This window comes from Chelonia mydas, chromosome 4 (assembly GCF_015237465.2).
Source record: "Chelonia mydas isolate rCheMyd1 chromosome 4, rCheMyd1.pri.v2, whole genome shotgun sequence".
In the NCBI taxonomy this organism is placed as follows: domain Eukaryota; kingdom Metazoa; phylum Chordata; order Testudines; family Cheloniidae; genus Chelonia; species Chelonia mydas.
The window spans coordinates 122,468,322-122,491,123 of NC_057852.1; the positions used below are offsets into that span (position 1 = coordinate 122,468,322).

The 22,802-nt window shown below is 39.1% G+C and overlaps 1 protein-coding gene across 1 annotated transcript in view; it reads left to right on the forward strand.

Annotated features, from left to right (window-relative positions):
* ZFYVE28 (zinc finger FYVE-type containing 28) overlaps positions 1–22,802 on the forward strand; it is a 285,473-nt gene that overhangs the window by 147,257 nt on the left and 115,414 nt on the right. The window contains 1 exon segment of the mRNA XM_043544806.1: positions 12,198–12,338. Coding sequence (XP_043400741.1) covers positions 12,198–12,338 — 141 coding nt within the window.

A 22,802-nucleotide genomic window follows, 5' to 3' on the forward strand; every position in this document is an offset into this window, starting at 1 on the left:
GGTTGGCTACCCAACTTCTCTGTCCCTCACAGTTCTTGATTTTATGTAGCTATATTTCCAACTACAAATGGTAGACCCAAGATAAGGAATACAAGCAATACTACCACAGCTTGCACTTTATTGTGCACTTCTAATGAAAATAGGCTTAAACCCAGATCATGTTACTAAGAGCCATTAGGATGACTTTATTGACTATCACAAAAACAGTGGACCTGACATCTGCAGAGTCATAGTTTGGAGTATGAATGTAATCATCACTTTTCAAATTTGCTGAGATCAACAGCACCAGAAAGCCAGCAAAACCGCATTCTTTATTGTAAGCACCATTGTGTGCAAAATTGACACTCTTCTCAAACTTTCCCTCTTTCTTAAATACAGAAAGGAAGAAGATTAGAACATTGGCAAAGTTGCTTTTGCTTCCTAGATTTTAAAATGTCACATAAGTTAAAAGAAAAATATATTACTATTTGTCTATGTCACTTGTGTTATAAGAAATCTTTATTGTTGCTTGGTTTATAATAGAATTATAAATAGTAAAGACCTTTTAGGTATTTTGGCCTATTCACTATTCACTGCAGGATTGTTGCCTATGGATGTATTGGATTTGGTGTTTGAATTTTGTAATGTTGTTTTAAGGAACTTGCCAAGTATATGTATAAGGCAGAGGTAGCACATATTCATATGAGTTTAAAAAAATAGAGAAGTATGAAGAATGGCCCAGTTGAACAAGTTACTTGTTCACTTCTGGGGGAAAAACCCAACAACTTTGAAGTCTTCGAACTATTCAGTGTACAAGACAAGCTTCCCTAAGAATTTGTAACTGGCATAACAAGCTTCCAACAGATAAACTTGTAGCACTATAAGGATCTTACTTTTCATATGGGCAATTGGATAAATTGTTTTTGTTGAAAAGCGTTTGGCTTTAGGCATAGAGCTGCTTTTGTCACAGATCAGGCATGTCATACATATCTTCATTTTCATTACCAGGTGTTAGTTAGATTTCATACCAGTTTTCATTTAAAATTCATTTGAGTAGCTAGTGCATAATGTCTATTACAGCTATGTAGTTTATAAAAATGCTATATTGTAGCTGCCTTTTAAATCTGAACTGCATAGATTAATGTTTTTAAAACACTTAGAGCTCGGTTCTGCCTTTGGCAGTGCACATTGCCATGTGTATACAAAAGCTGATTTTCCAAAATATTAGGCCATTTGTTCTGAATACTGGTAGGCAGGCTAAAGTCCTTAAACTATAGCCTTTTCAAATTTTGATCTGCATTATTGTGCCTTCTTTTGTGAATTCCGCCTTCTGACTCCTGTATGGTATAGTAATTTTTTGTATACATGGAACTTTGCTAGCAGCCACTATGCCCATCTTAAGGAATGGGAAGTTTGAGGTTGCTTATCATCATTTGGGCACGTGAAAAGGCCTCTTGTCCCATAACCCAAGATTGTGACACCAGCAGAAGAAGATACCAATTACAGTATTTAGATTGTCAAGCAGCTGGACCATTATACAGTACTTGAAGCAGTTCTACCACTTCTTCCACAGGAATTAGCAAGGGAAGACACTCTTGGGGTGTGTCTACAAGTCCTTTTCTTTTAAAAAATTCATCTTGGCTTCAAGTGGTATGTCTCCACCAGTGGAAGCAGTAGTAGGAATGCTAGTGTAGACAGATTTACAGGTAACAGCTGGCATTTTAAACACCATATCCAATCTTGCTCAGAAAAGGTCTATGTGGTATGACACTTAAAACACCCAGAGCAACGCACGTTTTGTCTATGCTAGTGTCCCCACCATTACAAACATTGATGGAGCAGAACCAATGGTAGCAACAGGTGGCAGGATCGAGGTAAAAAATTCAGAGTGTAGTTGTTTGTCAAAGTACCACTTAAAATACATGTTTTACAGTGCATGGAGGCTTGCACCATTCCCTCTGGTGGTCAATAAACAGAAATTCAGATCTACCATCAGCTGAACCCATAAAACAATACCTTTGGAACACATTGTAGGGAAAACATTTAATTGGTTTATGTAGACTGCTGAATTTCTTAAAGGTATAGCAAAGGGATAAATGCTCAGAACATGAGGAAAATACAAATGAACAACTGATGTCTTGAGCCTTTAATACTGGCTCAATGGATCATTTCTGGTCAGATTTTAGGATTATCTTCTGTTCTGCAGCCTTCAGCAAAACAGAAATGATTAATATTGTCCTTCTCAGGATGACTGACAGGCAGCACCTCCATATAATTCTATCAACACCCAGGATTCAGATCCCACTATGGATTCCTTGTTCTGGTCTTTTCTGTGGTTCATTCATGATATTTCCATTTTCCTTTGCTTTTATTCCAGTTGAGAAGACAAAGAAAGAAAACAATTTAAAAATGACATTTTCTGCAGAAAAATCTGAGCATTGTTGATGTAACTATCTCTTGCCAAGGCAGAACAGAGGCTTTGGGGAAAGGTTATCAAGGGAAGCATATCCTGGTTGGTACTGAAATTATTTACCTTTCACTGGAGGCAGTGCTGCCAGTCACATTGGTAACACATTCATGTCCATACTGGGTAAATGAAGATGTAGAAATCAAATTAAGACAAATTAAGTACTTTATGCGTTACGGAGAACGGTGGAAATGAGACTTCTAAAACTGAGGTGGCCGTAACACCCTGGATATAACACATTTAACTGCTAATTTTTGTGCAAACTCCACATAAAAATTTGGAAATATTTAAGAGATTGTTAGATTATGAATATGATTTGCAATGCCCTTGGATTATGCTTTTCTTTCTATTTTGAGTTTCTTCAAAGTGAAACACACTGTGTGAGGTCCATCTAAATAGCTGCAATAAAATATCTCCAGTGCCTTACTTAGCTAATTAGGCTTTTTATTTGTGGCTTGATACTCATAAATAAATATTTTTAGTTATAAAGAAGATTACATTCTCTTGCAGTTGTAGTGCAGGAGGAAGAATGCATATGAACTTTCTGTTCCACAGCGAAGTAAAAATAAATGTTTACCTAGAATAGTTTTCTTAAGTTTTATATTCAGGATAATTTCATAATTTAGCTGATACTATATGCTTTCACTCATCATTATTGCACACCTAAAAACTTAATCACCGTGAAGAACCTGCCTTTGTAATTCAGTGATCAAATATCTCATTCTTTAATAGATGTAAAGGCTTCTTGCAGTTTTGCTTTTTAGTCTCTTGCTTTACAAAGAGGAAAATCTTCAACAGGGAGAGTCACTATTTCTGGAAGTGCCATTTTCAAAGAAGTCTTAAATCTGAATTTCAGAAATTCTGAGTGGATAAGCAGTAAATCTAATATCTGGTAAATTGTCACTGTGATTTTTAATTCCCAGCTTCAGTGCTGTAGCTATTCGCTTCTGTCTTATGCTTAGAGGGACCATGCCATGAAAGCCAAAACATGACTCCTAATGAGTTTCAACCATACAACTTTTAAAATGAATGATTCTTTATCTCACAGTTCCCCTTGAAAGAAAGCCACAAAGAAAAAGATCTTAAAATATAACCCAACTCAAATCAAAACTCAAAACTGTAACTCAGATCAAAAATGTATTGTAAGTCAAATCAAACTAATCAAATCTGAGTCAATGATCACTGACTGAATCTATTTGGTAAACACTTACTGTAGCCATGAGAAGAAGAGAGGCTCAGAAATTATTTCTCAGTCTTCCACTGAACTGGTCAATGGCAACCAGTCTTTACTCCCGAGTCACTGGCTTAGTGAGAATAAAAGATGAAGGTGATGTTTAATAAAAAATACAATGGATGGTCTTTTACAGAGTGAAAAGTAAAAGCAGCCAGGAGCATGCAAATTAAATGTCTGATCTATTACAAAGCAGACATGCATCAGAAGACCTATAATATAGTTAATTTAAAGACTGTAACAGCTAAAAGGCAAAATAATGTAGTATATTTTCCGGGTAATAGCTTCCAATTTACTGCATATTTTGGATGCATATTTTGGTGAAATGTGTGGCATAGCAAAATATTTGTTTAAGTGTATGTAACCAACTAGAATGAGTTTGTTTGTGTTAGTGACCTTTAATGTGTCCAACCTGTGCAGTGAACAGGGATCCTGCAAAATAATGGTATGTGATCATGTTAATAAATACTCTATCCTAAATATAAAATCACTCCTGATAAAATTTGCTGATGACACAAGGATTGGAAGAATGGTAAATACACCTCTACCCTGATGTAACGCGACCCGATATAACATGAATTCAGATATAACACGGTAAAGCAGCGCTCTGGGGGGTGGGGCTGCGTGCTCCGGCGGATCAGCGTGTCTGGCTCCGACACACTACTCTGAGCGGCATGTTAAGGGTGCCGGGCTGTGGCTGACAGGTTGGATAAGGGGCAGAGGGTCTTGGAGGGCGGTCGGGGGACAAGGAGTGGGACGGGTTGGATGGGTCGGGTTCTGAGGGGCTAGTCAGGGGGCGGGAAGTGACTATTAATAATGGAAATGCTCGAGGTCAAAGCAAGTTCGATATAATGCGGTTTCACCCGTAATGTGGTAAGATTTTTTGGCTCCCGAGGACCGCGTTACATCTGGGTAGAGGGGTAATGATGAGGGAAGGGCAGTCAGAGCAATCTGGATTGCTTGATAAACTAGGCCCACTAAAGTAAAATATATGTTAATGAGCCAAATGCAAAGTTACGCACCCAGGAGCAAAGAATACAGACCATACTTACCGATAGGGGACCTGTATTGGGAAATAATCTAGGGGTCATAATGGACAAACACCTGAACATGAGCTTCCCAGTGTGATGCTATAGCAAAAAGGGCTATCCTTGGATGTATAAACAGGAGAGTACTAAGTAGGAGTAGGGTGGTAGATGCATTGGTGAGACTGGCAGTGGAGTATTGCGTCTAGTTCTGATGTCAACATTTTAAAAAAGGATGTTAAAAACTGAAGTGATTGCAGAAAAGAGACACAAAAATGATTTCAGGGCTGGAAACGTGTCTTACAGTGAGAGACTTAAAGAGCTCAATCTGTTTAGTTTATCAGAAAAGATTTAAGTGGTGACTTGATTACAGTGTATAAGTACCTTCGAGAGGAGAAAATAGTGTGTACTAATGGACTCTTCAGTCTGGCAGAGATAACAAGAGCCAATGACTGGAAGTTGAAGTCAGACAAATTCAAAGTTTTATTCTTTAGCTAGGGTCCAACACATGGAGCTCAAAGTGCTTCGTTTCTTTGACTCCTCAGGTGAAGGATAACTCTGGGGTTCCTGCCCCCTCTTTTTATAGTAAAGTAAACCTTTGAAATGTATTATTTGAAAAGTACGCTCAGACACAGTTTCTTTCTCCTGCTGGGGTATAGACAATAGGCTGTCGTCTCCCCCACTTGTTAGTTGATATCTTTGTTTACCTTATATGTACATATACCTTCATTGTCTGCTGATGATCAGGCTGGTCAGACAAGCAAATACACATTCCTTTATCTATGGCAAACAATGCATGAGACCAGTCTGCCCCAAACATTGTAGAACGTAATTCTAGCACATATTTGTACACACCCTGAACATATGCCATGCAGTGATTTTCAGGACCAGCTGTTTACCAGTTTGTATATAGCTCACATGTCACCTTTTAGATACTTATTGCCCCAAGTCACTATTGTCATAATCTGTATGTCAGGCCTGACGAGTTGCTGACATAGAATAGTATACCACCTCTCCTTGACATGGATGCAGTAGGTTTAGCCACTGGCTACTCCACAGACATACGTTTACAGTCCCCCTGAACCACAGACTAAGGGGCATCTCTCTTCCTGCTTAACACCTATACAGCCCCAGCAGTTGTTTCATGCCCTTCTGGGTCACCCCAGCCAGTAAAGTGTTCTGCCACCTACAAAGGTGTGAAACCAGATCTCTTACCACAATGAGTCTGCCCTGTTCCCAGTGGAGTCCTGGCCCACAGCTGTTCACCTAGCTGTACCAGGGACTGACTGCTCCCAGCATCTTCCAGCTGTGCCTCAGTTGAGTCACACAGGTAACACCTGGGACTGTTCCCTTGTACAGTGAATCTGAGAGAGATTCCCAAGAGGGGATTCATTTTGAGGAGGTGACTGTTTGTTTGGACTCCCAACTACACTCCTTTTTCCCAGGGGTAAACAGGGCTTCTGCTCCCCCCTTTGCAGTTTGTGCTTACCAAATGCTTTAGCTTCACACAGGCATCAGCTGCCTTTTGGAAAGAATCCAGAAGTTTATCCCAAATACCTTGTCCGATCTCTTCAGAACATATGCGCAGGAACTGTTCCTATGTAAAAAGGTCAAATAATTGGTCATAATTCTCTTCCCCCTTCCCCTTGAACCATTTTCTCATCTACTCATACAATGTATACACACATTCCCTATGACTCATCTTGTCATTAATTCTGAGATCTCTAAATTTCACTCTATACACTTCAGGAGTAATTTGAAAAGGTTTGCAATACAACTCATATTTCAAAGCCTGTTCAATTGGCATTTCATTAAATACATGTAATGCTTTACCCAAGAGCTTAGTAATCAAAGTTGGAACTTTCTTGTCCTCTGGAACTTTATGTACTTCGCAAAGCCTTTCAGAAGTGGTAAGGAATCAGTCTGTTTCTCTGTACACAGGACAGCTTATCCGAGCTTGGTGCTCCTTGGGAGAGAAAGTACCTGTGGGCTGTGGAACGTATCCATCCCTTTTCCCCATTCTCAGATTATATAGCTCCCCCACCTCCCCCATCCCTGCTAAGGTTTCCTTTTCTTTCAGCTCCATGGCTTATTGGTGGGCAGCTGCTCCTCCCCTTCCAGGGCCCACTTGTGTGCTGCTTCTTGCCTATTCGGTTCACGTCCCATTTTTGGTATTCACATGCTCTTGTTGTTTGGCTTCCCATTTCTCATCGTCCTTGCTCAGCCGCTCATTTTAGGCTTTTTGCTCCTTTTCTAAACTAGCCAGCTCTAACTTAGCTGTTGTTTCGCTGTCTCTCATTTTAAATGTCCTCTGTTCTGTTTCCACACCTGAAATAAATAAACAGAAAATAATAAAATTGTAACCTTTCTGTGATTGTTCCCAGCCTTTTCACTTGGGTGGGAATTACTTAAAACTATTTTACCAGGTCTTGAATTGTAAACCTCAGTCAAATAGCAAGCTGTGTGTCAATCCTGTTCAACTATGCCAATGGGAAGCTTTGGGGTTCACCTAGGCTGGTAAGGTGTTCAGTCACTACCTGCTTTTTAACTGTGGGCACCTAGGATATTATACTGCTGTTGCTCAGAGCCCTGACACCAACAGGCAGCATACAAACATGCTGGTCACACCCTGGCTTCCACTGCCCAATTACTCTTTGCTGGGGACCTCAACAACAGTTCCAGCCCTAAGTTCTTCCCCCAAAAAGTCTTTCTCTGCAGTGCTTTGATTGAAGTGGAGGGTTTGTCAGTCCCAGTTAAGTTAATAATCTGCTATGTACTTACTTTCTCTGTAAAGGAGCAGAAAACTTGATAAGGTTTTGTGGGTGCTACAGTAAGAAGGGCAGAGCATTGCAGAGAAGCATTTTTGGGGAGAAGTTAGGACTGGGAGGGTTTTGGTGTCATCCTGCAAGGCGTAACCAGGCATGTGGAAGCCAGGGTGAGGCTATTGTGCTGAGCATTCCGTTGCTGTCAGTGAACCAAGGCTCTGAACCAAGGCTGCACAACACAACCCTTCCTGGTCTGGGCTGAACCCCAGAGGGTCACAGCGCCTGCATAAGGGAGCAGAGCAAAGGTTACACATGCAACCTTAAAACTTGCGCTTCCTGATGTGAATGCCTTTTGCCTCTGCCCTTTCCAAGATCTGATTGAATGAGTCATCCATATGAACCTTCCAAGATTATTCTATATGTAGAGTAAAAAATTCCTTTTATTTGTGAAAGTGTTCAAACTTTCAGTAAACAAACAAAGCAAACACATTGGGCAGGGACTAGACATGATGGAGAATTTTAGAAAGAAAGATGAAAATTTGGTAAACAATTTTAAAAAGTCCTCTGGATTATTCCAGTTGTAGAATCCTTGCCCTTATCCACTCAACACAGATTTTTTTAAGAATAGTCTGGTTTGATTTTGGATAGCACGTTGATATATCATGGTAATGTAACTGTTGTATTTGAAAGAAATTTGATCTTGCCTCATTTATTTGAATATCCCAAACATTTCAAAATTACACATTTTGCTTCCTTTGGAATGGTTCTTTAAAAAGACATGGTCAGATTTTTAATTTTTGGCTTTTGGCCTCCTTTGGCCTGCATAATATTTTGTTAAAAGTTTGAAATAAGATTGCTTTTCATACCTTTTGTCCTTTTTCCTCTCTGGCAACCAAGTATCCAGCACACACCCTACATGCTTGGATCCCCACATGTGCAGATGTTTGCAAACTGTTCAGTATTTGAGAGGGATGAATACCTAAGCTTCATGTTAAGGGTGTGCACTTTTGACTTGAACAGTGCTCCTTGTGCAGGGATTTCTCCATGTTTATGAGCTGACAGGATCAGAGTCTTAGTAACTTCTTTCAGATAGTATGGGGAATTGACTTATCACTTTTCTTCTTTCTGAGCTATGTAAGTATAATTTTCTTCTCAGCTTCAGAATTGCAGTTTTATAAATAAATAATACATATTTAAGATTAAAAGGCTATGCCTCTCTCAACCTGATACTCTTCGCACTCCTCTGTGCCTCAGGGCCATCCACATTGTTAGTGCTATACAAGTAACAAGGATGATGATTTAAGTGTCATAAGGTTATTAATTCTAAACATCTTTTGTTTAAATCGAAAGTAATAACATCTTAAAGTTGGGGCTTAAGAAATGTGTCACTCATGTCACTCATTTGTCTTGTTAATCTTCTTGGTATGTATCAAGTTGTTCTAAATCTGCTTTGATTCAAAATGTAGTCCAAAAGAACAAACTCCATTTTAACCCTGTCCAAAATCAACATTTTACCAAAAATCATTTAACAGCGGGTTTCACATTATATATTACCTCTTTGGCATGCAAGTGCTTCTAAACCAGATTCCTCATTTGGCATCAAAAGGGTTGATTTAAACATTTGCAATACTATTTCACACCAATCCAGGAAAAACTAATAAGTAATTTCAGACTGGATCATTTGAACCATATTTTGCATAGTTTGAAAAAGAAAATTAGCACTGAGACTTTGATACTATCTTTCTCTTTACTGCTGCTAATCAAGTGTAAATTGAATTCAGAAAGTTGTGGTTATTCACTTCACATGACCCCTGCTGGGAGATTTAGTTTCATGCAGCTTCATCTTGCTATAGACCACATATGATTGACATAATTAATCAAAGATTATGCCACTAATCGGCAACAGAACACAACACAGCAGAGAACTCAATTAAAGCTTCTTATCCTCCAATTTGAAAGATCAGTCATGTGAGAGCTCAAAACTCAGCTTCATATTTTTGCTTAAGACCATAATTATTTAACTTCTATATTTGCTTCTGCAGGGTAATTTAGCTAAATTCATTTAAAAATCATGCCTTCCTTGCTGTAAAGGGATTTAACACTTTGATTTCTGCATCTAATTATTTTCAAAGAAATATCAAAATCTGTTTAAAACTAATATTCAGCAGGCTGAAATAATTTAGAAAGCAGTAAGCTATAGGACTCAGCCATGTCTCACTAAAACTTTGCCTCTGGGACTTAACTACCAGTCCTTATAGGACTGAAAAAGGAACACTGTGGTGACCTTAGAAACTAAGGGTCAAATTCACCACTCGCTCAGAAAGCAAAAGCAATCAGGCTTTGTGCTGGGAACGGTGTGGCATTTCAGCTGGTTTTCTACCCTTGGTTTGGGGGCAGCTGCCCATCCATGGAGTTTTGAGACCACATAATCTGCCCTTCAATACCTGGCATTTTTTACTAAAACTTCCAGCAAGAGGGTAAGCAATATTTCTTACAGAATGCACCCAGAATTGTACCGGATACCTTTCAAAATATACCAGAAAGACAGGTCCCTGGCCTGAGGAGCGAACAGTCTGAGTAGATGTGATATGGCAGAGAGAAGTAGTGGAGGAAGTAGAGGACAAGAGGAAAGTGTAACAAAAATAAGGATGAATTTGCTTTGGAGGTTCTGCTTGTCCTTTTCTGAAGGACAGAGAAGGGAACAGTAACAAAGAGATTGTGGGGATGGAAGAGAGGAACAGGGAGATAGATGGAAGATGAAGAAATGGAAAGGGCAGTAGAGTGAGAATGTGAAGGAGAAAATAACGGAGAGGAACTTATTGTGGAGGTTGGCAGTAGGAGTGGTTTGGTAGCTGGAGAGAAGTGGAAGAAAGTTTTTAGATCAGGCAGCCAGATGGCAATGGTAGAGCATCCAGAGCTTTAGAGGCAAAAGTCTGATGGTTTGAGGAGCCTGGTGTGGGTTACACAGGTCTGTGGGTGGTGGTGGAATGTGAGTCCCAAGGCGCTGGAGTTCTGTTGTTGAGATCCGGGCTGCAGTTTGGAAACTTATTAAGCAAATATAGAGATTTTTAGCAAAACAAGTTGTAGCAGGCAGCAGCTCAGTTAGACATATTTTCCCCTCTGACCATACTCATGGTGCTTTAACTTTAAATTCTATATCTCTTAATTATTTCCCTAAGCTTCATTCTCCTCCCTAATACAAGCATAGGGGAAAACTACTGTAAAAGTCTGTGAATGTTTGACAGCTAATACTTGGTTACTGTACTTCAGATCTTCAGTAGTAGGTGACAACAAAGGGACTGAAAGGAGGAGAATAAATTCAGAGATGCTCTAAATTGGTAAAGTTTATAGGTATTTTTCTGGTTTCAGAGTAGCAGCCGTGTTAGTCTGTATTCGCAAAAAGAAAAGGAGTACTTGTGGCACCTTAGAGACTAACAAATTTATTTGAGCATAAGCTTTCGTGAGCTACAGCTCACTTCATCGGATGCATTCAGGTATTTTTCTGTTTATTTCACGGTAAGTGTGTGACTTTCTGCTGACAAGGGGAAAAATATTTTCTCCAAACATTTGAAGTACAATATGTTCTTGTTCAGCTCCCTTACAAAAGGCTGCTTTGACTTGTTTCAAGCTTCACATTGTTTGAGATCTTACTTTAAAGGCTTTTCAGCTCATAATGATATAAGAGACAGCTTGAAACTCATTAAGCTTATGCACAATGAGTTGTTCAAGGACAAGAGTCAGTGTGCCAGTTACCAGGTTAGCTTTTTGTTATTGCCCCTTTAGATTAGTGATTGAGAAGCATTAAGACAAATAAATAATATTGACTAAAATGATTTTAGCATAGTTTACAGAGCTAAAGTCACTACATCTTAACTTGGTAGGCCATCAATGGGTGCAATAAACAGTTCCAGTAGTGTTACTTGTTTGTCTTTATGAAATATAGTGGCTGTATGTTGATCTTTGCTAAAGGGTATTTATGTTATGAAATTCTTTCTTGTGGGTTATATAGCTGTGAACATTTTTGTATGTTGTGCTGTGAGGGCTTCAGGATTTTGGTTTTTTTACAGAATGTGTATTTTGCTAATATTAAAATTGGTAAATTAATAAGGTCTTTTTTAAAGGATAATAATAAAATGCTCATAGGGGTGTGTGCATGTGTGACCTCAGTGCAGTTATAGCATAGGAAATGTGGGCTGTAGACTCATGGAAACATTGAAGAGGGGAAAGTAAGAAGAGTCAGTTGTATAATTCTTTATTAGAAGATTAGGATTTCTTCACTAACTTCTGTCCTTTTTGTCTTGGAAAATAATTTTTGCTTGTTTTGACTACAGCTGAAATGTGTCATATTTTGATTTGGTTAACAAATAAAACTTGTGATTCAGCTGTTTACTATGCCAAAATAACTATGTATCAGTATCACTGAGCATGCCAATACTACTCTGGAGATAGTGCTTGTTGTAATAAGTCTCTTTGTCCTGCAATAATAGTGACTTTATTTTTTTTAAAATTATTTGTGCTGGAGGGTCAAAATTTAAAAACTACCCATAATTATGTATCTAACAAGAACCCCTCCTCTCTGTCAGACTCTGACAGCTTTTGGTCGGGTTCTGATCTAAAACAGTTCATACACTAGTTTCCCTTTAAATGTAAATAATTAACCAAAGGGTCTTTCCTGTAAAGACAAATAAGGGATAGATAAGTGTAATATTGTGTGTTTCTCTTCATTGCAGAGGACTGACCCGCAGCTCCTTGCTCAGTTCTACTACGCAGATGAAGAACTAAATCAAGTAGCAGCTGAATTGGACTGTTTGGATGGAAGAAAAGACCCACAAAGATGCACGTTGCTAGTCAACCAATTCCGCTCTTGTCAGGTAACCAGAATGGCATGTTCTCGGCTATGTTTTATCTTGTTTGTTTTGTTTACACAGATTTATTGCCTAATTTTTGGAATTATAACTAGATCCTTAAGAAACGTGGCTTTGATCAATGGAATTCCTGCTTAAACTAAAGGTGTTTCACATTTGCTCTCAAAGAATTATGCATAAACAAAATCTACAAACAACTGCTCTTGAATTAAAGATTTGTAAATATGTATACAATAAAGTTTAAATATTTTTTCCCATATGAAATATTGTATACCATGGTCAGAGTTTACCAGTGGTTACCAAAATCTGGAATCTGAGATGTTGCAGGATTTCAGACACTATCATACAGTAACTTCTTTTGTAAATGTTGAAGTTTTTAATGGTATTCACTGTTAAAATTACCTAAACTTCAAATTACATGACAGGAGTAGCTTCCCATCAGTCACTTATGTAGATGGAGAAAAACAGTTGGCTTTTCAATTAGATCTTAAGTTTTGGAGAGAATATGATCTGTTTAGTGCAAAGAGCCTTGAAGATAAGAAGGGATAACTAAGGTTTCCTTACTTCTACTGCATAAAACAAGGCATTTCAGCTGTAAGTTGTATTAAGAACCAGAGTCTTTCTATGGGTTTACTAACATATCTGCTTTGTATGTAACATCTGTTTTTATTTAAAAAGTGAATCAGGATATTACTTACTGAAACTGTGGTCTTTTTTGTAAGTGAGATCCTGTGGCAAAAGGCTGAGAAACAGCAAAGATTAGTTAGATCATTGTAGTAGGGTCCCGGTGGGGTGGGTGGCCTAGTTGTTAGCATCCACTGAGCTGGGGGAGGATAATGTAGGGGAGCCCAGGCCTGCTCACTCCAATGAGCTCTGACCCAGGGCCCTAGCAGAGTCAGCAGCATTGAACCCTGGGGGGGTTGTGGATCCTCTGTTACACCCTTACTGGGTCACTTCCTGCCATTACTCTCTCCACTTCTGGTCTCAGATAAGAAAGAAAAAAAAATTAAAAGGAAACCAAATCATCAGTCCCAGACCAACTCAGTCCCAGAGTTCTCCCTTTCTAAGCATACACTTTTTGCCAAAAAGAAAAGGAGTACTTGTGGCACCTCAGAGACTAACCAATTTATTTGAGCATAAGCTTTCGTGAGCTACAGCTCACTTCATCGGATGCATAAAAGTGGAAAATGCAGTGAGGATATTTTTATACACAGAGACCATGAAAAAATGGGTGTTTATCACTTCAAAAGGTTTTCTCTCCCCCCACCCCACTCTCCTGCTGGTAATAGCTTATCTAAAGTGATCACTCTCCTTACAATGTGTATGATAATCAAGGTGGGCCATTTCCAGCATAAATCCAGGGTTTAACAAGAACATCTGAGGAAGGGGGGAGGGGGTGTAAGAAAAAAACAAGGGGAAATAGGTTACCTTGCATAATGACTTAGCCACTCCCAGTCTCTATTCAAGCCTAAGTTAATTGTATCCAATTTGCAAATGAATTCCAATTCAACAGTCTCTCGCTGGAGTCTGGTTTTGAAGTTTTTCTGTTGTAATATCGCAACTTTCATGTCTGTAATCGCGTGGCAAGTTCAGGTGAGGTAAACAAAAGTCTTCAGTGGAATGTGAGAACAAATAGAATGGATAGGAATAAAACTTCATTTACACCTCTGCCAATTTAAAAAGAAGAGGAATGCTAAAGAGAATGTATTGACTAGCTTTTTTTCTGGAATTGCTTACTGTTCCTTAGATCAATAAGACCACTAAGACTTGCAAAAAAAGAGTTGCTAACTTGGTGAAAAATACCATCCATTAATCAGGTGAAAATGACATTGAAGAGCATTATACCATTAGCATACCAAGCACCCATATTAAGTGAGCTGAATCTAGGGACACAGGGAAAGAGTAATGTACTATGTGCTCTCCTTTCTGACATCTCTTAAAAGAAGGCTTGCAAAAGTTTTTGAGAGAATGTTTCCATAGAAGTAGCTCATGTTCAAATTACCATAATTACCTCAGGAGGGATTTCACCAAAGTTTTATATTCATTACCTCAGTTTGCTTTTGCAGTTTCTCAACGTTTGCTACTTTGCTATCACCAGTCAACAGTGGTGGATTGTGGAGTATGGCTGCAGGCAAACAGCAAGTCTAGTATAAGGCAATATTGCAGAGGGGCTGTAGTCTTCACTACTCTTATTTTTAAAAGAAACCTTTAAATGTGCACAACATTGAAAAAGCAGGACAACTAACTTTAAGGCAGGGCCAATTCCTGAATCGTGGAAGTAGTCACCAAATCAGTGCATTATCACAGTAGAGCAGTAACTGAAAAGAGCAATTCTTAGGACCTGATCACACACACAAAAGTTGCCATCCTTGCTAATTAGATGCATGTAGTCAAGGGTGCCACATTTTGTCTTAACTTATCTTTACAGTTGTTACATTTAACAGAAGTGGCAGTCACCTAGTCATATAGGAAATGTCATACTGGGGTAGAATCCTGGTCAGTTCCGTTGACTGTGTCCTCTAACGACATCCCATGCTGTAACACTAATACTTTCCTGGTGACTTTTATGCTTAGGTTCAGTTGTCAAACAAAATTGCTGCTACCAGAGCAGAAAGACTTGAAAATGCTTACACTTTCTATCTATGGTTTGATGCAAGATGCCAGAATCTTTGCAGAAATTGCCACTTTAATGATGTGTTACAGGAAAGATCACACCCTAGTTCAATGGTATATGAAATAACTATATTTATTAATTAGACCTATTTTAAACATATTTTTATAGCCCCCAGAGAGTTCTAGGTGTTTTACAAAAACAGGTCTCTTCTTGAAGAGCTTTCTGTCTAAAAAGACAAAGTTGCAAGAGAAAGAGTTATGCTTCTTTTTTACGGTTTATAAGAAATTAGATCATAAGAGCAGAAATAAGAACCATTGCTTGAGGAATTGTGGAAAGAGGTTTTTTGTTTTGAGCAGGTATTTGGGAATAAGGATGGGAAGACTTTCCAGCACCTGAGAAGACATGAAGGTGCTTGTGAAAGAAAGGAGAACCAAGGTCCAATTTTTGTATCAAAAATATTTTACTGCAAATATATACGTATGAAAATATCTCAGTGTAAACTTAGCATTTATAGCAAGGAAGTGTGTGATTTTTATTAATGATACTGAAAATTTTAAAAACATACTATTTTAATTTCCTCAGGAGTTAGTTTTCAACAGTACCTTGGAAACAGCAGAGCATGGTTTACCAGATTCCCAGGCTTTGTATGATGCACTTTTCTGTTAATGTCTAGTACCCGAGTTTCCATTATTTCTGCTTTCCTTAGCCCACTGCCAGGTTATCCCCACAATCTCATTTAGGAAAGTTGACTGAGACATGATTTCAGCGTGAGCTTAATTTGCTTTTTTTCTTATACTGGAAGAGGTTTCTAGTACTGGTATCCTTTGTCTTTTTAGCTAGCTTAGGAATTAATTAATTAGATTGATCTCTCCTTGTACTTCTTGGGTTGTTTGTCTTTAACAAATTAGACTGGCAGTACCTGCTTAATTAGCAAGTGTCATTCTTAAACTTCATACCTTCTTTTCTTAAATAGAAAAGAAAATATAATTTCGGACTGATGGCAGATTCATAATAGACTAACAGATTTTACTAACCTTTATTCTTTTGAGGAAAAGACTGTATTTTATTTTAGAAGATCCTTCAGAAATTTAAACTTAATTTAGATCTTTGTCTAGACTTCTCAGGTTTGTATCTAAGGTTTTAAAAAGAGATCCTAGTTAATGGAAGTGTGGTGATAGTAGTTTATATGGCTACAACAGGTTTAGTGTGCATAATGCCTTATAGACAAACAATACAGATCCTGTCCTGAGGAACTAACATTTCAGATTAGACATATTAGACATGTATTTTATATAACTAATATCTTCCATCTTCCCCACCCAAAAGGAGGATTTCTAGTCTTTTGAGGCATACTGATGGAACGAAGGAGTTACAATGACACAGCTCATGAAGTTAGCTTTTCATGTGGATCAATAGAAAATTTCAGTTTCCAGGGCTGTCAACATATTTTTTTTAAAAATGACTAAAGTTACAAACAAGATATTAAATTTTTTAAAGCTCTATTTTACTCAAAAGCTATTTGAATAATGATCAAATGATGTTTTTAAAGTAAAATTAAGTTTTTAAAACTTCTAAAACTGCTATATCTTGGATACCAAACATGGCAAGTTGCTTAGATACCATGGTGCTGAGATAAAGAGCAAGGTGACAGTTTTTAAAGCTTCAATTTTCATTTACTTATTAATGCAGAATAACAATTTGCTTCAATTATAGTGATTTACTGTAAAAATGGCATTCTTGTTTTTGCTGTGGTATTTGCATATCAGTGGTATTACGTTGTTATAGCACACACACCTGTTAATATTATATCTTGCATTTGCTGTTTATAATCTATATCTAACAAAGCCAGAACTCATCTTTGTGCTACTCTATTTTATACTTCACGATAAGCCCTAAACTGTTTTATGTCAATATATGACGACTCCCAATCACATATACACTTCCTTAAATTATGAGGTACAAAGGCCAAGATGGTGGTGGTAGTAGTAGCTCATATGTAGCACTTTTCATCAGTAGAGCTCAGAACACTTTACAAAGGAGGTTGATAGAAAAGGAGGACTTGTGGCACCTTAGAGACTAACCAATTTATTTGAGCATAAGCTTTCATGAGCTACAGCTCACTTCATCGGATGCATACTGTGGAAAGTGTAGAAGATCTTATTATATACACATAAAGCATGAAAAAATACCTCCTCCCACCCCACCCTCCTGCTGGTAATAGCTTATCTAAAGTGATCACTCTCCTTACAATGTGTATGATAATCAAGCTGGGCCATTTCCAGCACAAATCCAGGTTTTCTCACCCCCCCACCCCCCCACACACAAACTCACTCTCCTGCTGGTAATAGCTTATCTAAAGTGACCACTCTCCTTACAATGTGTATGATAATCAAGTTGGGCCATTTCCAGCACAAATCCAGGTTTTCTCACCCCCCCCCCCACACACACACAAACTCACTCTCCTGCTGGTGAGTGACCAGCTTATCTGAAGTGACCATTCTCCTTACAATGTGTATGATAATCAAGGTGGGTCATTTCCAATCATACATATTGTAAGGAGAGTGGTCACTTTAGATAAGCTGTTACCAGCAGGAGAGTGAGTTTGTGTGTGGGCGGGGGGTGAGAAAACCTGGATTTGTGCTGGAAATGGCCCAACTTGATTATCATACACATTGTAAGGAGAGTGATCACTTTAGATAAGCTATTACCAGCAGGAGAGTGGGGTGGGAGGAGGTATTTTTTCATGCTTTATGTGTATATAATAAGATCTTCTACACTTTCCACAGTATGCATCCGATGAAGTGAGCTGTAGCTCACGAAAGCTTATGCTCAAATAAATTGGTTAGTCTCTAAGGTGCCACAAGTACTCCTTTTCTTTTTGCGAATACAGACTAACGCGGCTGTTACTCTGAAAGGAGGTTGATGTCATTATCCCCATTTTACAGATGGGGAAACTGAGGCACAGAGAGGTGAAGTGACTTGTCCAAAGTCACCAGCAGGCCAGTCGCAGAACCAGTCTTTGAACTCAAGTCATCTGAGTTCCAGTCTAGTGGTAATACATTAATTTTTCAAACTAGATCAATGGTGGCAATGCCTGTTAAGTATATTCTGTTAGCTAAACAAGATACATTTAACTGAAACTTGCAAATTTTGAGTACAAAATCTTAATACATATAACATTTAGCCCACTTTACACATTTTTTCCTGCAATATAAATTACTCCATGAAGTATTTCTTGTCAAATTTTATAAATTTTTATCCCACTCAGAAACTTCCAGACATGATAGAACCTATTTTGGGCTGAAGTTTCATATTTTACAGCACTGTGACCTTGCCTATGGTACGCACATTTTTGACTAATCATCTGCATTAATGATCTCCCCCTGCATGAACTGGCTTTGGCCCCAATTAGTTTAAGTTCTGTACTTGAGTTAATAAGATGATTTAAAAATTATAATTCCTGAGCCACTTTATTGGAATTGATGTGTTAGCAAAGAAGTTCAGTGATGATACTTGACCAGGCCAAGTTTAAAAGCAACTTTTTTCTTGTTAATGGAGATGCCTTTTCAGTCCTCTAATACTGTATAGAAATGCTTTATATTAAAAGAGGTTTCTAAATGGTAGCACTTGCTTCTTGTTTTAATATGATGAGAATAATTTCTCTGCATGATATAGCGAGTTCTCAGAACAATGTATGAGTCAGTTCCAAGCATGGTTTAATGAAAATTATTCCCAGCACTGCAGGTCACAAGTTTCTCAGCAATGTGGTAATTTGACCCACTAAAGCAGGGGTGGGCAAACTATGGCCCATGGGCTGCATCCAGCCCGCTAGCCGTTTTAATCCGGTCCTCGAGTTCCCAGTGGGGAGCGAGGTCTGGGGCTTGCCCCAGTCCGGCGCTCCAGCTGGGGAACAGGGTCGGGGGCCATTCCACGCAGCTCCTGAAAGCAGCAGCATGTCCCCCCTCCAGCTCCTAAATGTAGGGGAAGCCAGGGGGCTCCACTCCACATGCTGCCCCTGCCCCAAGCGCCACCCCTGCAGCTCCCATTGGCTGGGAATCCCGGCCAATGGGAGCTGCAGGGGCAGCGCCTGCAGACAGGTCAGCATGCAGCAGAGCCGCCTGGCCATGCCTCCACATAGGAGCAGGAGGAGGGACATGCCGCTGCTTCCGGAAGGCACTTGAGGTAAGCGCCGTCCTGAGTCTGCATCCCTGAGCCATCCCCCGGTGCCCCCATCCCCTGCTTCAGCCCTTGTCCCCCTCCTGTCCTCTGTGCCAGCCCAGAGCCCCCTCCCCTACCCTGAACTCCTCATTTTTGGCCCCACCCTGGAGCCCGTACCCCCAGCCAGAGCCCTCACTCCCTCCCGCACCCCAATCCCAATTTCATGAGCATTCATGGCCCGCCATACAATTTCCATACCCAGATGTAGCCCTCGGGCCAAAATGTTTTCCAACCCCTGCACAAAAGTAAATTAGAAAGGGATCTGTTCTCATCAAGGTGTAACTTCACTGTCCTTTATTACACAATTGTAGTCAGTCCTTGTATGGCACATTGGGGACCCATATAAAGTCCAGCATGACACTGGACACTATGAAATGATGTGATGTGATTTTAGTAAGGGGTATCTTATTATCTACCAACAATAAACACTGTGCAATATAAGACAAAAAATGAGACCACTGATGCCTTAAAGAGCTTACAGAGTAAAACACAGAAACATTTACTGTCAATGGATTTTGTCTCCTAAGGGCCTAAATCCTTTAGAAAAAGAGATTCGGGCTTCTAAAACAGTTAGGCATCGCAATACTGAGTGCAGCAACACTGAAATATCTTTAAAAATCTGGGCTTTAGCTACCAGAGTGGTGATTTTGAGAAATACCAAATCTTATGAGTTGAGTATCCTGTGAATCTCTGCAGGGCCTATTGGGGGGTGAGAGGGAGAATATGCACCTGCATCCTGCCCACCTTCTGTCTGCCTGCCGAAGACACTCTCCTAGAACATAAGAACAGCCATACTGGGTCAGACCAAAGATCCACCTAGCCCAGTATCCTGTATTCCACCAGTGGCCAATGCCAGGTGCCCCAGATGGGATGAACAGAACAGGTAATCATCAAGTGATCCATTCCCTGTAGCCCGCGCCGCTTCCCGCAGACCCCATTGGCCTGAAACGGCGAACTGCAGCCAGTGGGAGCTGTGATCGGCCAAACCTGCAGACACTGCAGGTAAACAAACCGTCCCAGCCTGCCAGAGGATTTCCCTGACAGGCCACGTGCCAAAGGTTGCCAATCCCTGATCTATGATGTCTCTGAGAAGCAGTGTGATTCAGAACTGTTTTGGTAGCAAAAATCTGTTATTGTCACACAGTATCTATCAGACGCACAGTAAGAGTGTTTAAAATAACTATTCCACTTTGCTTCAACCAATCAGATCTCTCTTCACATTCCTTTAACCTCGTTTTCCTTTAATCACTGAGAGCAGCAGTATTTAGTGAGCTGAGTCTCATGTCAATAAAGGCCATTATAGTAAGGGAGTACTGCTGTGTGCCATGTATATGGATGGAATTAATCTACAAGTTTAACGGGTTTACTGCGTAGAGTAGTGTGTGAAGAAGGGATGTGATTGGGCAATGGAAATTAAGTAATATGATTTGGAAGATAGGAATATAAATAAAATATGACAGGGGCTCTGTAGTTAGTCTTGTGGATGATGTGGCCATGGAATTTTCTGTGGACTCCAGCTTTACCCCAGAGTTGTACTCCAGAATCTAAACTTTTATTTAAAAATAAAAAATGTTTGTAGCCTTTATGGCTGAAGTTTAACCATCACTCTTTTGAAGCATGTATTTTCGTATTTAATTCATGTAAGACCTCATTTTTTTTAAAATGAAGATGCTAGAGAATTTCCAGAATACCCCACAGTCCAGGAACATCACCACAGAATTCAAGTCCAGCTTGCCGCAGAGTATGTGTCCATTGTCTGTAATGGAAGATGGAAAGTATCTTCATATAATATTACAATATGACACTGCCATTCTTTTAGTTACTGTAGTATAGAATGGAATATTCCTTCTGTGTGCTGTGATAGAAGTATTGCACAAGGTGAAATTTGACTTGGCAAGATATTGGATAATGAAAAAGGAAACTCTTCTTTCTACATACAATACAATTAAATTTTTTTTTTTAGCAGTTAAGAGGAGGACTTGAGTGCAACAAATTATGCATCTTTTGGAAAAGTTGGGCCAGCATTGTAGAAAGGACTTTGACATTGGGTGGTAGAGTGCCATAATTGTGATCATATTGTGAATTTGAATCTAACTGGGGAAAACTCATTGTCCAAATTTGGGGATCACATTAAAAAGTGTAACAAGCCTGACCCCAGAACTTCCCGTGGTCAGCGTCAACTCTGCCTAACTTTACCCTGGGGGAAGAGGGGAGTAACAGGACATAATACTGAGTTCCTTTCTTTTCTAGCATGTAAATATGAAGTTCGAACTTTCTATACCCAATTTTATGTTTAGGAAGGAGGTTGTGTCAAAGTTCATTGTATTACAATGATGGAAAATTGTTGAAGTAAAATTGCAGAACTGAGGAGAGTGTCTAAGAGCAAATACAAAAGAGTGATGGGCCTAACCAGGTAGTAGACTGTGGAAGTGGTTATCACGCTTTTCATTTTGAACACATAATGCACGCTTTTATGTATGAGAAATAAATATCTTTATGAAGTGAATTGCACAGAATTTTCCCAGTTTGGGAAAAATAACTCTGCTTTGTATGTCATCCTTTGTTCAATACAAAAGTACTTCATTGTGACACTGTAAGAAACTGGAACAATATAAATCAGTAACAGTTAAGAATATCATAGTACATTATAAATGTACAGTGCAGCCTAAAAGCCTTCCAGGTGGCTTAATTTCTTTCATTGTGTTGCCTCTGCTCAGTCTTCCAGTAGAAAGGCCAGAGGCAGGACAGGCATCCGTTGGAGACCAGGCATATTTTGCACCAAAGAGCGGGCTGCTTAAAAAAATTAAGCATTTAAGACAATTTAAAGCTGCAGGAAACTTCAGCCTACAGTGCAAAGTATTAGTTTATGAGACAATGGTATTATCAAAGGGCAAGACCTCATGTACTCCAAAGCAAGTGAGACCTAAATTCTTTGGCAGTTTCTGGATATCACAGCAGGTGGAAAGTTCTGCAGCAGCTCTTTAACTGAAAAAAAATCAAGTTTTTTCTTTAAATATGAAACTGTAAAATACTCTGTACAAAAGCAGTTGTTACTTGATATTAAGTTTAGTTTATTTTGCACTAGTGGCATGCTTTCAGTTTTGTACTGACTATGCTTAACTGCATCCTAGAAAGGGGAAGCTAGTGACTTTGGCAGCAGAGCTATAGGCACCTAAGGGTACAGGAGAGACTGTGGAATAACTAAGTACATCAATTGTGTGTTTCTGCTAAATCGATTGGCAGTGAAACAGTTATTTACATCTTTAGGTGTCAGAGTTCACTCTCTGAGATGAATGGTGCAGTTAACACCTCTCTGTTGCAAACTCTCTCAATGTTATTGCAAGTCTCATGATGTTAGGTATTTTTCATAAGGCTTCAGTTTCTTGTTTTTTGGTTGTTTTTTTTTAATAACATGAGAATCTCATCTTTTTTTAATGTAAGTTTCTAGCCTTCATGATTGTGGAGGAAATCTTGCAAACCAACTGTATCTTAGTGGCTCAAAAACTGGAATAAAAGAATCCAAAATTCATTATTTTTTAAATCTCATGATTTTGAGGGGCGGGGTATCTATTTATGACTTCTGAAAGCTTGAGGTTGGCAGTATAAGAGGATTTGGGGGTTGCTGGTTTTTTTGTTTG